Source organism: Beta vulgaris, chromosome 4, assembly GCF_026745355.1.
Source record: "Beta vulgaris subsp. vulgaris cultivar EL10 chromosome 4, EL10.2, whole genome shotgun sequence".
NCBI classification, from domain to species: Eukaryota; Viridiplantae; Streptophyta; class Magnoliopsida; order Caryophyllales; family Amaranthaceae; genus Beta; species Beta vulgaris.
Genome location: NC_079205.1, coordinates 11,221,169 through 11,236,685, shown reverse-complemented (window position 1 = coordinate 11,236,685; position 15,517 = coordinate 11,221,169). Strand labels below are relative to the sequence as shown.

The following is a 15,517-nucleotide window of genomic DNA, read 5'->3' as shown; positions in this document are numbered from 1 at the left end:
TTTGGTATCTCTTGAAGCATTTCCAAGTATGTAAATGTTGTTTATAGACATTTTGTCTTTTACTTTTTGTAAGTGTTCTTCTGTGAGGAAACTCCAAGATTTTGGAGAAAGTTTGTAGTGGTTGTGAGGCTTTAGGTGGCATGTCGAACCTTTGTCTATTCTAAAGCTAGATGTATTTTCTTCTTTTGTTGTTTTTAGCTTGTAATTCTACTATTTTGGTTAGTCCAGCCACCTCCAAGATTACATTATCAAGATAATTTCACCACAACAGTAACTAATAATCTCATTAATTAGATTTTGCTCTCTTGTTGTATATCAAGTTGTTCATATCCTATCCATTGGTGCTGCTGATGAGCCAAACAATTAAGGTGTTGCATCACCCACCCAAGAGGCCTTTCGGCTTGCTACTTTGCACTGCGGCCTAATGCTCCTTGTTAATAATGTGTCCTTAAAGTTAATCACTACCTAGTATAAACTATTCTCTTTTGCTGCTGGACATGATTTAATGCTTGTAATAAAATATAGCAAATTAGAAAAAGCACAAAACCTTGGGGCAAATTTTGTAACAAACAAACGGTTTGCAATCAACACATATATGAAATATAATCTAATAGCATTATTGTCTTACCTATACGCTCATATACTTTGAAATGCCTTAAATTCATTTCAGATATTTGTATGAAGCTATCCATAATGATTTTCGCTTTCCTGGGGGGCCGTGCGCGATAGCGCGCGGACCAACAACTAGTATTATAAAACATCACAATGAAAAAATTATCGTCGTACGCGTCGCATGCTAAAAGCTAGTCTGGATTAGGCCAAGTACGGAATCGGAACAAATTTCTTTTAAACAAAAACAAAAAGAAATAGTATCATTTTCATTCATTTTCTAGTGGCTATGAACACGCTAAGAGAATTCGTAAACTTAGAATATGAGACGTAGCTTCCCTCGGCCTAAGTTGACAAGAATTTCAATGTCATGCTCCCCTGGAGAAGAATGATTGAGGTTATGTATTTCTGTAAACTCTTAGGGGGCGTTTGGTTGGTTGAGTGGAAATGGAAGGGATTTGAGAAAGGGTTACAAGGAGAATGGAAAGGTTTACCCTTTGATTTTCAAAGTTGTTTGTTTAGATATTATCAAAGGAAACACTAGTATTTCCCACCACCAGAACTTTTCCCCTAAAACTACCACCACCCATGTAAAACTACTAACTTTTCCCCTCCTCCACCTTCCCCTCCCCGCCGCCGCCGTCGCTCTTCCCCTTCCCTGTCGCCGGCGCGCCGCCCCTTTCCCTCCTCCGTCGCCCTTTCTTCTTCCCTTCACGGCCACTGATTTTTGCGGTAAATCATCTTTTCTCTTTCCTCCTCTCTTGTAGATCTAGAGTTTTTCGGCAAGGAAGAGGTGTTTTTCATGGATGGTGGTGGTTTTTGTGTGGATTGTGGTGGTTTTTCGGATAGTGGTGGTTAATTTCGGGTTGATGGTGGTGCTTTTAGGTGGTGGTTTTGGGTGTGGATCGGTGGTGGGGTGGTGGTTTTGGGTGTGGAGTGGTGGTGGGGTGGTGGTTTCAGGTTGATGGTATAGTGGTGGTTTTGGGTGTGGATTGGTGGTGGGGTGGTGGTTTCGAGTGTGGAGCGGTGGTGGGGTAGTGATTTCGGGTTGATGGTGGTGGTTTTAGGTGGTGGAGTGGTGGTTTCAGGTGGAGGGGTTCTAGGATGGTGGTTTCCCGTGACAAAGTGGTTGTGGTCAAAGGTGATGGTCAAGGGTTTTTCATTCCCCCATTTCTAAGTGGAGGGGGTAGTGGGGAATCAAAATAGAGGGATTTGGGGTAATGGAGAGGAAAAGAGGGGAAACAAAACCCCCAATCCAAACAAGTTTTAAGAGAATGAAATCAACTGATTCCCTTACCCTTTCTTGTAACCCACTAACCAAACACCCCCTTATGGTTTAAGTTACTTAAAAAAACTTATATTTTAGCAAATAAGAATTTATATGAAAAAAATGGAAGTGCAACAAAGGAAAAAGATATTCAATAAGTATTTCCTTCACCCCTATAGAACATATGTTAGTATTTATTATAAGTCACTAGAAAAAAATGAATACTCTCAAAGTCTTAACACAATAACACCTAAGATAAACATCAAATTTAGTATTTTAGTTAATAATACTTTTACTTTATTCCAACAAATATTACATCAATATACCATGAAAATATAATTTTATTTAAGGGCTTTTGAACTCATTTTATTAGATTTTGAGAATAAAATGCTGTCGTTTATTTTATAGATGAATAGACGAATAGACTAAATAGTAACAAGTTAACACTTTAAAATGAATAAGCATGTTAAACATTTTTTTTTGTTGCATTAATGAAAATTTGAATTTCATTCATATTTGAAACATAAATGATAGACCTCAAGTGCACACCATTAAATTACTCTTACGACTCGTTCTTAAAATCTCTAGATTGCAAAACATACAATTAAAAATTTTGGATTTTGCACAAAAAATAAAGATGGTCAATTTAAGTTGTGCTCCACACAAGGCACAAACAATAAAGTGTTAGCTGTTTTCACCTTTTTGGTGAAGCTATATAACTTTCTCGAGCAATGCTCTATCAAGCTAATGATTGAGCTACTAGCTCAAAACTTTAACAAATTACAAAGAGGTCCTCCAATTGAACTATTCGAGATGCTTGTAAACCCGTTCTTTTAGAATTATCAATGGAACTGAACTAAGGGCCTGTTCTTTTCGTCATAAAACAGTTGAACTGAACTGAACTGAACTTATTGGAGTTGAATTGAACTGAACTGATTGAAGCTGAATTGAACTGAAAATAAGCTTAGAAAAACAGATCCTAAAACTGAAAAAAAATTAGATAAGCTGAACTGAAATAAGCTAAACTGAACTAGAACTCGACCCAAAAAACAAGGCTTCCTTCCCAATCTTCAAACACTATCAAATCTTCCCCCACACGCCAACACACATCCACATCACTCACTCCTCTCAATCAACTCAAATTCATAAACCACCTCATGAAGCAAACACTGAAATTACTCCTCTTTTATGTTTTTTCTTTCCTCAGTCAATTACACAACAAAAACAAAGTGTGTTTCAGAACTACAGAATATACGCCCTAAACTTCCTATCTAACGGCGCCAAAAACACCAAATAAATACTACTTTCTCCATTCGCCCCCTTTTTAGTTTTTTCCCAAACATTTCTTTCTTTCATCTTTTTGATCACACTTGTTTTTATTTTTATCTCTCCTCAACTTCTGCGCGCAAATTTGCTCAAGCGTCATCGATCATGGAGGATCCAACAATTGCGCTTCATCCTCCTCAGAATTCCAAGTTATTATCTTTTTCTCTTATTTCTCCATTTTTATTTTCTTTGATTTTGATTTTTTGATAGAATTCTAAAATTATTTTATAATTTTTGAAGGAAGAGATTGTTTGCAGGAAGTAGTAGTTCGTCGTTTGTTGAACCTGATGTGATCGAAATTCCACCTCCAAAAACTTGGAAATCGAACAAGCAAAAATCGGTCATTTTTTTTTTGTCTTTTTTTTTTTTTTTTTTTTTTTGCATTTTATTGGAATTTAATTATGTGGGTTCATCAATTTATCATCTTTTTCTTTTTGGGCTTAAATTTTAGTGCAAAGTTGATTTTTTTAAATAGGAATAGCTGTGAAATTACTTCACAGGAATTCTGATTTTTTTTTTGATCATGATAGTGAAGAAAAGATCCATACTTTATCATGGAGTACTTGGTATGAAATAGATATTCAATTTAGAACTTATGCATATAATTTTTTTTTGGTATTGTGCGTTTATTTTGTAGAACTCCTAAGTATGCATATCATTCAAATTGTTTGTTAGAAACTTAGATGAATTTAGACTATAAATGTCAGTTTCCTAGTTAATTTTGTTCAGTGATTCTTAGTGAATATAATCCCCCATTATTAATTTTATGTAGAAATTGTCCAATCATAAAATATCTTCATTTTTGTTTATGCATCTGTTTTAACTGTCATTTGTTCGGATGATACGTCGTTAATGTGCGACACTTAAAGTAAATTATGAATTTGAATGAGAAAATGAGTGGAAAATTTTCATAGTTGCTGTAATATATGTTCATGAACCATCTTCCTCATCTAGATAGAGGTTGTTTTTACTGCTTTTCCATTTGGAAGCTGACATAGAAGAAGGGAACCAAGATAAGGGTCTTAATATCAATCAAAATTTTGGGCTAATTTGAGCATTTTTTGAACTTACTGAGAATTGCGAGAAAAACACCTGTGTATATAATTTTGGTTTATGAAACGCGGGAACTAAAGAATTAAATTTGCCAAAATTCGGGGTCTGATTGTACGAGCATTCAAATATCTTTGGGAAACTTTTTACAATCTAAATCTTTCACTTGCTTTTGATAGTTTTTTTGGGAGTATACCTTTTTGAAGTTAATTATTTTTTTGATCATATAGATTGTCGATTGCGAGTTAATTTTGCTTGATGATGAAGACCCCGATGATGTTGTTATTATTGACGAGAAAGTTGGCCCTAATGCCAAAGGGAAGGTAACAACATTTTTGGAAACTAAAGCTTGCAATTTATCCTAGCAGCCATGTACTTTTTGTTTGCCTACTTTATCTTGTTGTCTACTCGGTGTTAGGGTGACATTGAGGCTTTATTCCTTTTCATCTCATTACGTGCTGCAGAGACCAATGCTTAATTATGCTCCTCGAGATAAGGTGCCTGCCAATAGTGGAAGTCCTTTCATATTATTGGAAGACCTAGGGCATGGGAGTTCAGGTGCTAGTGTATCTTTCATAGATGACGACTTTGAGTTTGTTGGGATGGATCTTTCTGATACGTTCTATGATAACGAGTGCGCAATGCTGCAAGCTCATTTTGATAATGTAGACATTCCATCTGGCGTGGAAGTGACAGTCCCTTGCTGGCCATTTCCAGTAGGAAGTGAGCAACAGTCTCTTACTGCAAGTGGCTCTTCTGTATTTGGCACACAACAGAATTCTACTGTTGGGGCTTCTGATGTGGATCAGTATCAGCCATGGTATTACCATAATCCTTCATCATTTAACAATTCTGTATCGAAATATGCTTTTCATGACTCAAAACTTCCTACCTCTGGACTTGCAACTGACCCAAGCTCCTATGCTCAAACTAATGATTTAATTCTGCCGAAGCTAGAGTGGTCACTCGCACCTGGTTCTCAAGTCATTACAAAACCTTTTGTGTCTCACGTAACTAACGCTAGTTCAACTAGTACATTTGTTCCTAAGAAAATGCTAGGTTCATTTGCACACGCTCCTTCAGTCAGACTTGATGATGATATTGCTGCGCATATATCACCGCCGGTTTCTCATGGGGATGGAAATTGTGGTGAAAATTCTTTTGTGAAGAAGCTGGAACGTTTCAAGATATTTGATACTTTAGAGGATCATTCAGGTCATTTGTATTCTGACAAGAGAGAGTCTTGTAATCAGGTAGGAGAATGGTATCATTAATATGGTATATTTTGTGTGTCCTTAGTAATATCCTTACAAGATAACTATTTACTACCTTTTTTCTTCTCTGATTGGCAGTCCAAAAGTTGGGTAAATAAAATTGCAGATGAATGGAGAATGCTGGAAAGAGATTTGCCAGGTGATTCTTATTGGCTTATGTTGAGGACAATGTCAATTGCTTGGCTTTCTTGAAATTGTCTGTAGTTATTGTTTGGAATGGTTTCTTATCTTTGATGTTTAGAAGTTTTTCTTTGAACAATGTTACTATTACCTCTGGAATGCAGGCCGCTTATAATTGGCCTTTTGCCATTGTAGTTTGTCACATCTTGTGTGAGATATTCATTAGTTGTTTGTTTGTATGCCTTATATTTCTGCAGCTACAATTTTTGTCAGAGTTTATGAAGCTAGGATGGATCTGTTGAGGGCGGCAATTGTTGGAGCTGATGGTACTCCATATCATGATGGCCTCTTCTTTTTTGATGTTAATTTCCCTCTCACCTATCCAAATACGCCACCAGTATGTACCTAATTATGAGCATGTTGTTAGTTCATATCTGGTATATGGAACTGATGATGTGAAATTTTCTTGTGCAGTTGGTGAAGTACCATGCACATGGCCTTCGTATTAACCCTAATTTATATAATTCTGGGAAAGTATGTCTAAGTCTTTTGGGCACTTGGAGTGGCAGCAGAGAAGAAAATTGGCGTCCTGGCAAGTCAAATATGCTACAAGTCCTCCTCTCAATACAAGGGCTCATCTTAAATGCTGAGCCATATTATAATGAACCCGGATATGAGAGACATAATAACAGGCGACATGGCAAACATCAATCTAAGAATTACAGTGAAAATGCATTGCTCTTGTCCTTGAAAACAATGCTTTACACAATGAGAAATCCACCAAAGGTAAGACTCGACAATATTAGCTTTCTGTTACTTTCTTTAGGAAGATGCTCCAGTTTTGGTGTTACCAAGAATTTTGTTTTGGCTAGCAGATTTAAGAATGATTGAACCACAATTTTCTCCTTATGCAGCTAGTCTATGTTTCTAATTTTTTTTTATAGAAATAGCGGTTACTTCATAGTGTGAAATTGAAGGGAAGAAGATATAATAGATTGGTTCACGGGGAAGGGTAATATGGGTGGAACAATATAATTAGGTTGACTTGGGGAGTAAGTAAGTTAGCTTTATAAATAGAAGAGATTAGTGATAAGGAAGGGTATCAAGAAAATTTTGGAGGATTTAGTAGTTTAGTTTTGGGAGAGGAAGAGGCCTCTCGAATGCTTGCTACTATCTTTATTTTACTGTGAATTTCCATATTATTAATCGAATGTCAGTTTTACCCCTTAATCTCTTCCTTTTATGTACCTTAGTGATGCTAGTTCATCACAAAGATACTCTTATTTTCTTGTTTTTCTTGACCGTATAAAGGGATACTTGAAAAGAATGTCTTGGAAATGCTTGATTGATGCATTTTGGTCTTTTGTTAGTTGACATCATCTTCTGTATTAATGCGAATGCGTGTGTATACATATCTGAAATTTTGCCTTTGGTTTAATAAAATTTTCTCAATTAATTGTGTCGCCAGTCCTTAGTCTCCTTACTCATATTCCTTAAGTATACACCTATTTTAACTAGTGAGGGGCAGGAAGTTGGAATTAGACTTGGCAAAGTTAATCTGAACCAATAGACCTAAACCGATTCACCTGGCCCAAAACCCGATTCTGGACCCAAAAATGACGACCCAAACTCGATCCAAAACTCGAAATAAACCAAACCGAACTCAACCTATAATTTATGTCACCCAGTATTGATCCAAAGTGACCCAATCCGATTCTCAAGAGAAAGGAAAATAAACCGAATTGAATAAACCCAAATTTAATTGCTCTAAATCCGATCCAAACTGAAGGCGAACCTGATTTTTCCCGATACTTGACCCAAATTGACCAGAATTTTGTTCGTCTGTTCTGCATCTGACTTGGAAACGCGACTCAAGTTTCATACCCATAGCTGTGTGTTCGCGTGGGAACGCAGATTTTGGGATTCAAAGATCAAGAAGTAAAGCGGAGAATATGAGTGCGTCATCTTCACCTTTCCGGAACTGTACTTATTAGAACAATCGTAATTTATTTTATAGCTTATTAGAACTTATTGGAACTTTTCTGGACTTATTCGAATTTATTAGACTAGAACTTACATTATTAAGGTGAGGAGAATGCATCTTATATTGGATAAATTTGTTAGAACTTGATGTCTTGCTGAAGCTTTAGCTTCTTGATAAATATTTGGTTGTGGATTACATTTTCTACTATTTTCTTGTGGTGGTTCTGCTGTTCCGCATACTTGCCTCGATCAGCTTCCTCTACTATGGCTTTTTGACAACCAACTTGCTCACCAGCATGATATACTTGAAACAGTTATTTGGTTAAGTTGGTAAATTTGTTTGCTCCATTGTTTCTATTGACATATTTGGACATCTAATTCACCACCTTTCTATTTGATTGCAGTGCTTTGAAGACCTTGTATTTGGGCATTTCTATACACATGCCCATGATATACTGGCTGCATGTACAGCATACTTAAATGGTGCCGAGGTTGGGAGTTTTGACAAAACAAAGAGTCCATCTGCCGAGGTGAAGAAGGGCTTCAAATGCTCTGATTTGCTTAAGATGAATTTGCCAACTTATATCAAGTCACTTGTTGAAGCTTTTACCAAAATCGGCGTCGATGATTGTGAGAAGTATTTAGTTCCTATTAATGAGAGTACCGACCAACCAACCAAAGTAGCTTCGTCATCTCGTAGAAAGAGAAAAGTTCTTATACGCAAGGGTCCTGAGCATATTTTGTGAGGGAGGAAGTGCAACACCAGCAAACCTTAAATCAAGAGACCTGTTGTTGGATCAGGAAATTCACGGTACATATTCTAACTAATTCTCTTTTGATGATGTTGCATATAGGCGCATCACACATGTAACATGAGGGGGAGAAGAGGGGGGGGGGGTAGCAGGTAGCTTAATGCCTGATGTAGCCCGACTGAATCGGTTGGACAGTTGGAGCAGCGGAGAAGGGGTTTATAGTGTTTTTTTCCAACATTTGTTAGCAGGATATGTCATTAAAATGATTATCCAAGATCATTAAATTTTTGGAGAGCTACCTCACCTCTTGTAGTTGTAGATGGATACATGGAACAACAAAGTTAATGTTAATCATTTATAAGTTGTTATTGAATTAGGCTTGTCTATGATATTTTATGATTACATTACATTCTTTAAAAGGTATGATCATGTGAATCAACAGGGAAGGAGCGAAGCAGGTAATAGTTTAGCCTTTCAATTGATCAACTTTGCTTTACAAAATGGGGACCAAATGTTTCTAAATGCTGAAGTTGCATTACTTGTTTTTAGGTTGATTTTGGGCTTTCCCTGAAAGAAAAAAGGTTGTTTTGGGGCTTTGTTGTGTGATTATAGAATTATATCATAATGTCATGTTAGTGATCCGTACAACTGCCATATAGAAGTAGTATGTTATATTTATATGTACATTAAAGTAGTACTTGGTCTATTAAGGTTGTGGGATCAAATCTAAGGCCTTTGAGGTTGGATTCTCTTATCCTTCCTTCCCCCTCCCCCTTCCCTACACTTCCAAGAAGCCTCGCTTGTGTAGTTAGGTCTGATTAATCTGAGAGAGATTATGATCTAGTAGCGCACTTCTTATCAATTTAAAAAGAAAACAATTTTTTATATGTACATGTTAAAGCTAATGGAGTACTTCTTATTACTATAAAATATTAATATTTAATATATGTTTTCTCGGTAGCTAGCTGTAAAGAGAAATTATGATTATTCTAATAAATCAAAGTGTATTTCTAAGTTATTTCTTTGATTTTTAGAGTTGGGATTGCAAAAGAAACAATTGGCTAGAGTACCTTTCTAAAAAAGAAAATAGATTGGCCACAAGACCATAATACCTTTTTCTAAAAAATTGTTTCGCTACCATACCTCACCAAATCAATAGAAATCAAATGTACTTCGAAGAAAGGAACTTGTATACAATTGAGGTACCTCTATCAGTAGACGGGCAAGAATAAAAAAATATATATATTCACAAGAGAACAATATAAAGTAATTCCTCCGTTTGAAAATAGTCATGTTATATTGCAAAGATTTTATAGTATTTACTTATTTAGTTCTCCGCAATGAGAGTAAATGACAATTTTGGTTTTTAGCGAATCCTGAAAAATCTCATGAAGAGGGCAATAATACAACGGATGGATAGTACATACATACTAATTTAAAGACATTTAATTGTAGGTTTATACATGTAGAGAAGAAAGGGAGAAAAAAAAGAGATAAAATGCATTTGTGCAAAGTCAAAAGTCAAAAGTACTCCTCAGTCCTCCCCTTGAAGCCAATCTGCCCAAAAGTAAGGCACAAGAACAGCCCTAGATGCCACAGTACCAGCCACAACCTAGTTGATCATAAAATTTACATCGATTAAGGCTAGGTCAACAATTACAACACACACATAACATATGTCATTTACAATTTCATTGAAACATAGAATTTGCATGCATATAGCTAGAATTTGTAATTAAGTAAGTTCTCTAACAAAAATTAACTAGATATAATTAAGTTTGAGAGGAGATAGTGAAGTGTAGATAGTAACCAGACCAGAATTGAGAAGTAAGGGCAGGAGGAGTAGGGAAGTGAGACAACTCCTCTCCAATGCTAGAGAAGAAGAGACCTGAGAGACTGTTTCCATTAATGGTCGGTACACTTGATGAAGCTAGCCACCCGATCAACCCGAATCCGATCACATTCAAGTCTGTCCTTAGCCAATTTCTTTCAAAGCTATATATTACATAATTAAAATTTTGTAAGCTATTAATTTCATTTGTCTGACACAAAATAAACACAGCTTATTATACGAAATGGATCTTTTGAGCCCAAATGTCTGATCATCTTATTACATGAGTATGATTAGATAACCCTCACTATTCATTCAGTAGTACAAAATATTCTTCTTTTTATCTCTTACTTTTTGTTGTTCAAATAAGGTAATGTTCAGTGTCACAAAATATTAAAATATCACAATGAAGAGACTGGAAACAATATTTAAAGACGAATGGAGTATATAAGAACAAGCATGACGTGATAAGTTGTAATAGGTTCAGTTACCATGTAAATTTTCCTCCAGCTGAAGCACAAGCTAGCCTCAGAGGGTTCCCTGCAGCTACTGTTGACTTTAGGAAGCCTGGAATATGGTATGCAATAAGAAATAGATTACATGATAATATGATAGGACATGGCATGTTTCATCATTCATCAATGCTAATATACTATGCTATTTTTCAGGTTCTGGCTTCTAATTTATTTGCCCTCGAATTTGGCTAACAATTAAGTTGGACTAAAAAATAACAAATCATAAAAATAAAGATTTTGAAAATTTGTTGATAAATGTATCAATCAGACAATGAAACTAGTCTTTGCTAAGAAAAGTATCCTGAATCCAATAAGGAATTTATTTTATTTTTCAAAAGTTGCAACTTTAATTTCTACGGTATATCATATACTTCCTGTTATGCGGAAGCGTTTAATTAAACCAACAAGAATCCACAACAACCAAGCACACACACAAGAAAAACAAGAAAGCGAATAAATGAAACACAGATTTAACGAGGTTCACTATCAATCTGATAGCTACGTCCTCAAGGCAGGGAAAAAGATCGTTTCACTATGAACGAGACGATTACAAATACAATTGGCAAGATTCAATTGAATGGATTTCCACCAATTGAGGTTTATTCCTAAAAGCAATCGGTAATAAACATATTGACACCTTGTTGTTCAGGATTTGACTTGCCTTAGGGGTATTTCACTTATGGTTACCGCTCTTAGAATTAAGGAATCCTATCTAACCTACTAGTTTTCAAAATACGGAAAAATTATCAAAAAAGAAATGAGAAATATTTACGCTTTAACAAGTCAAAAACAATAACTAACAAAAGGTTTGTACAATTTTATGCACAAGTAAAGAAAAAACTAGTCAGGCATAACTTCTCATTTTATAGGACTAGCAATTTACGCACGCAATGCGTATTTTAAAAAAAAAAAAAACAAATTCTACCTTTTTTGGACATTAGCAAGGGTTAAATTTGATCCATGATCCCAAAATTGTAACCGGAAAGTATAAACTAATTTCAGTTTTTTTTCCTTGTCTAACTTCTAAATTCTGTTTTCACACATTAAAATTTAAAATTTTCATCATTTTAAATCTTGTCCTTTTCTAAATTTTAACAATTTGAGCTTCAATTATATTTGAAATGAAATTTTAAATTTTTCATGCACAATTTGATATTGTAATTTTTTTTTAAAAAAAAAAACAAAAATCGTTACATTTCGGAAATTAATGTAGTTTTTTTTTTCTGAAAATGGATTTTTGCAAAAGTTCGATATTGTTTTTTATTTTTCAAAATTTATTTCTGAACATGGATTTTTTGCGGGCAAAAATTTTAATATTGGCATTTTTTAAGAAAAAAATAAATTTATTTTATATGAAAATGAATTAAATTTAAGTCTGATTGTATAAAACCCCTTTTGAACTCATTGCTATCATCTCCATTTTTTAACTACAAAACAGTCGACTAAGTTGCTATTGTTTATTCACTAATGTGAAATAATTTTGAAGGTTAAAAGAGTTATGTACCTTTTTGAAAGTTCGCAAATTGCCGATGGATGAATGTGTGATATCGCCGTCAAAATCTTATGTTCTTCTCAGTTTTGTGTTTATAGGTAACTTTTGTGAGTATGTAATTGTGAATGGTTCTTGAGAATAGTGATTTGTAAGAAAATTTTTGTAAATGTTTTTGTATGTATTGACATTTTAGGCTATTAGTTTTAGTTTATATGCTAATTTTAAGTTTTAATAAAGTTTCCTGATAATTTGAGTGATTTGCGCGATTTTTATAACGTGATTTTCTCAATTGTATGAGTGATTTGTAAAGTTTCTTCTTTAAGTAATTTGTGAGTGAGTGTTGTAAATTAATTTTCGTTAGTTTTCTTTAAATGCCGATTTTGATTTTAACATTCCTTTTGTAATTTAGAAAGGGAAGGGGGCAAAATAGGCGTTTCAAAAGAGGACACTATTGCTCCTCCCTTCCTTATACTACCTCCGTTCTTTTTTAGTTGCAACGTTTGACAAATTGCACTATTCATGTTCTCTTATTTGACCACATTTATTGATTTATATGTTAAACAAAATATAGTCATGCGGGGTCTTGTTTGATTCGTTTCGATGTAAGCTTTCATAATATCAAATTTTTATAATTTTTACTTACATACAATTAGAGATAAAACGATTTGAGATTGTACATTGGCAAGCGTGAAAGTCAAAACGTTGCAACTAAATAAAAAGAGAGGTAGTATAATAGAGATAAACTTACCTTCATTATAACATGAAATTAGATTAGAATGCATTTCAAACTACAGAACTAGAGTAACATGCTAGTTCTAGGCTAGGGTAGATTAAGAAACTAAACTAAGATAGATATGCGAGTTGATTGTTTTTTTTTTTTTTTTTTGCTAAATGATTGGCCTTTTATTTATAGCCAAGAGTATATGACCGTGGCAGTTGAGTCCAATGCACAATTGTGCTTAGATTATCTTGAACTCCTTCTTAGCACATTTGTATGCTCCCTTATTTGAGGAGTGATAAAACGCTAATAATTAGTAGACAATTTGCCCACTGACAAGGTTAATATTGTCATTTTAATATTTTTACATACAAAAATCATGGTTGGTTTAACACAAACATAAGTTTGAAACACAACAAACATAAGTTGATTCAACGATAACAAGGTTACAAGGGTTTCAAACACATAAATAGGAGTTATCAAAATCAATTGTACTTTTGGTAAAAAAGCTGAACAAGACATGTAAATCAATGTAAGTTTTTGCTCTATGGCAGAGATCACATGTTTACTTTTTGACAAAAAGTAGATTTCAACTTTTTTTACATACACAAACACGGATTGATTTAAGAAAAATACGGGTTTCAAACATACTAACAGGGGTTGATACAACAATAACATGAGTTTCAAACACACAAAAAGGGGTTCTTATCAATAACCAATTGCACTTTTTGGAGAAAAAATTGATCGAAGTACGCAAACCAATACAACTTTTTGCTTTATGACAGAGATCACATATTACTTTTTGGTAATAAATAGCTTTTTTTTTTTTGCTTTAACAAATAGGTAACTTTTTAAAATAAAAAAATAAAAAAAATTTATTAATGGACAAGCTGCCGACTAACTATTAGTGTTTTATCATAACTCCCCTTATTCATATTTCCTTTTCTAAGGATAAGCTGTCCTCCATGCTCAAGGGAACAGTTGTTAGCCCCTGAAACCAATCCGAAACATCAAGTACCTTGATATTTCTCCATTTTTTAAAACCATAAGGAAATCAGACTATATTAACATAAGGCAAAAGCCTAAGATAACAAACTGGTACAAGTTCTCCAGCTCTTTACTCGAAGACAGAACCAAAACCCAAAAGATTAAAAACCAAACTAAAGCAGCAACAAACCAGAATACCCCATAGTTATACTTGCAAACTTGAGAACTAAACAAAGCCCACAACGCCATACATCACGACGAGTTAGCCACAAACTCCAGGTCTCTAAGCTAGATCTCTTTGACATGTTTCGGGATGAGCACATACACCACCCTAGTATCTTTTTGCTCAACGGCCGCCGCAGCAAGAGAATGTGCCACCTTGTTCACCTCTCGTTTGGAGTGGATGAACTCCACATTCTATTCTCTAGCAATCAGCACGCAGATATCCATGATCACCACCCCAGAGGGTGGTTCACAGCCTCCAACGGCTTAACCAGTAATTGAACCACTCCTTGAGTATCGCATTCCACTTCAACCTTTGGATAACAACAGTCCCACGCAATCTGCAAGCCTTCCCTAATGGCCTATAACTCTGCTGCTTCAAGCGAGGCAGCTTCCACCTTCTTAGAAAAACCAAAGGCCTATTTGCCTCTGTTATCTCGAAAAACACCACCAATACCTGCCGTCGGCCACTCCTCGTTCCAAGCTCCATCCACATCCAACTTCAGAAAGCCTAGCTTAGGCGACTACCATTTCACTGCATCCCTCTTGGTACCAACCTAATTCTCCATGTCCTGAAAAGCTTTAAGATTAGTAATAAAATATGCCCTCGCCCTATTAAAAAGAAATCTAGGGTGAGTGACGACAGCTTCAAAAACAGCTCTATTTCTAGAGCACAAAATATGCCAAATCGAGGTGGAAAACTTCAGTTTCCAAGGATCTTTTTGGCTGAAATTGAAATTAAGCCAATTATCCGAGTTAAGATTGAATATTTTTTGGGAAATCAAGGAGGAATCATTTTTGAAAAGGTTCATCCATAAAGTCCACGCAGCCGGACAATCACGAAACAAATGTAAGAGGGTCTCTCTCACATGATTGCACTGCACACACGAAGGATCAAAGTTAGGAATACAAAAGGACAAGAAATCAGCCGTAGGAATGATTCATGTTTAAGGTTCTAAATGAGTAATTTATACTTAAAAGGGACTCTAAGTTTCCAAATCATGTTCCAATTACCCATCCAACCACTAACATCTTCAAAATCACACGCAAGATGATACGCTGACTTAACACTAAAGTTTCCTTTCTTTTCCCAATACCATATATAATCGTCATCTGCCATATCAAATAGGGAGAGGGGAGTACTAACAATTTCTTTACTGATCTCTATAGGTATGTAATCCTTCACCCTACTTATGTCCCAAGTCCCATTATAAATGATATCACAAACTTTCTAATGAGCAATGGAGTCTAGAACGTTTTTAATGGCAACTTTAACTAGAGGAGCTCTACCAACCCACCAATCGAACCAGAGAGAGGTATCCTTGCCACTGCCAATCCTTCTTTTAATCCCTTTCTCAAGAATCTCTCTCC

General features: G+C 35.1%; 2 protein-coding genes across 3 annotated transcripts; one reads left to right on the top strand and one right to left on the bottom strand.

Moving 5' to 3' along the window:
* Positions 1 to 3,071: 3,071 nt before the first annotated feature.
* LOC104891564 (putative ubiquitin-conjugating enzyme E2 38) lies at positions 3,072 to 8,754 on the top strand. 2 transcript variants are annotated; one of them, XM_010677270.4, is made up of 8 exons: positions 3,072 to 3,351; positions 3,443 to 3,542; positions 4,483 to 4,575; positions 4,717 to 5,505; positions 5,605 to 5,665; positions 5,904 to 6,043; positions 6,121 to 6,432; positions 8,034 to 8,754. In XM_010677270.4, exons 1-8 carry the CDS (start codon positions 3,308 to 3,310, stop codon positions 8,373 to 8,375), a joined length of 1,881 nt encoding a protein of 626 aa, XP_010675572.2. In that variant the 5' UTR covers positions 3,072 to 3,307; the 3' UTR covers positions 8,376 to 8,754. The 2 variants fall into 2 exon arrangements, with proteins under 2 accessions (XP_010675572.2, XP_019104668.2); XM_019249123.3 differs by lacking the exons at positions 3,072 to 3,351; positions 3,443 to 3,542 and adding an exon at positions 3,574 to 3,768.
* A 1,009-nt stretch (positions 8,755 to 9,763) lies between these two features.
* On the bottom strand, positions 9,764 to 10,889 carry LOC104891565 (photosystem I subunit O-like). Its single transcript, XM_048642773.2, has 3 exons — positions 10,704 to 10,889; positions 10,197 to 10,376; positions 9,764 to 9,993 (listed from the first exon to the last, which is right to left on the bottom strand). The coding sequence occupies exons 1-3, from the start codon at positions 10,835 to 10,837 to the stop codon at positions 9,903 to 9,905; spliced, it is 405 nt and encodes a 134-aa protein (XP_048498730.1). The 5' UTR covers positions 10,838 to 10,889; the 3' UTR covers positions 9,764 to 9,902.
* Positions 10,890 to 15,517: the final 4,628 nt, after the last annotated feature.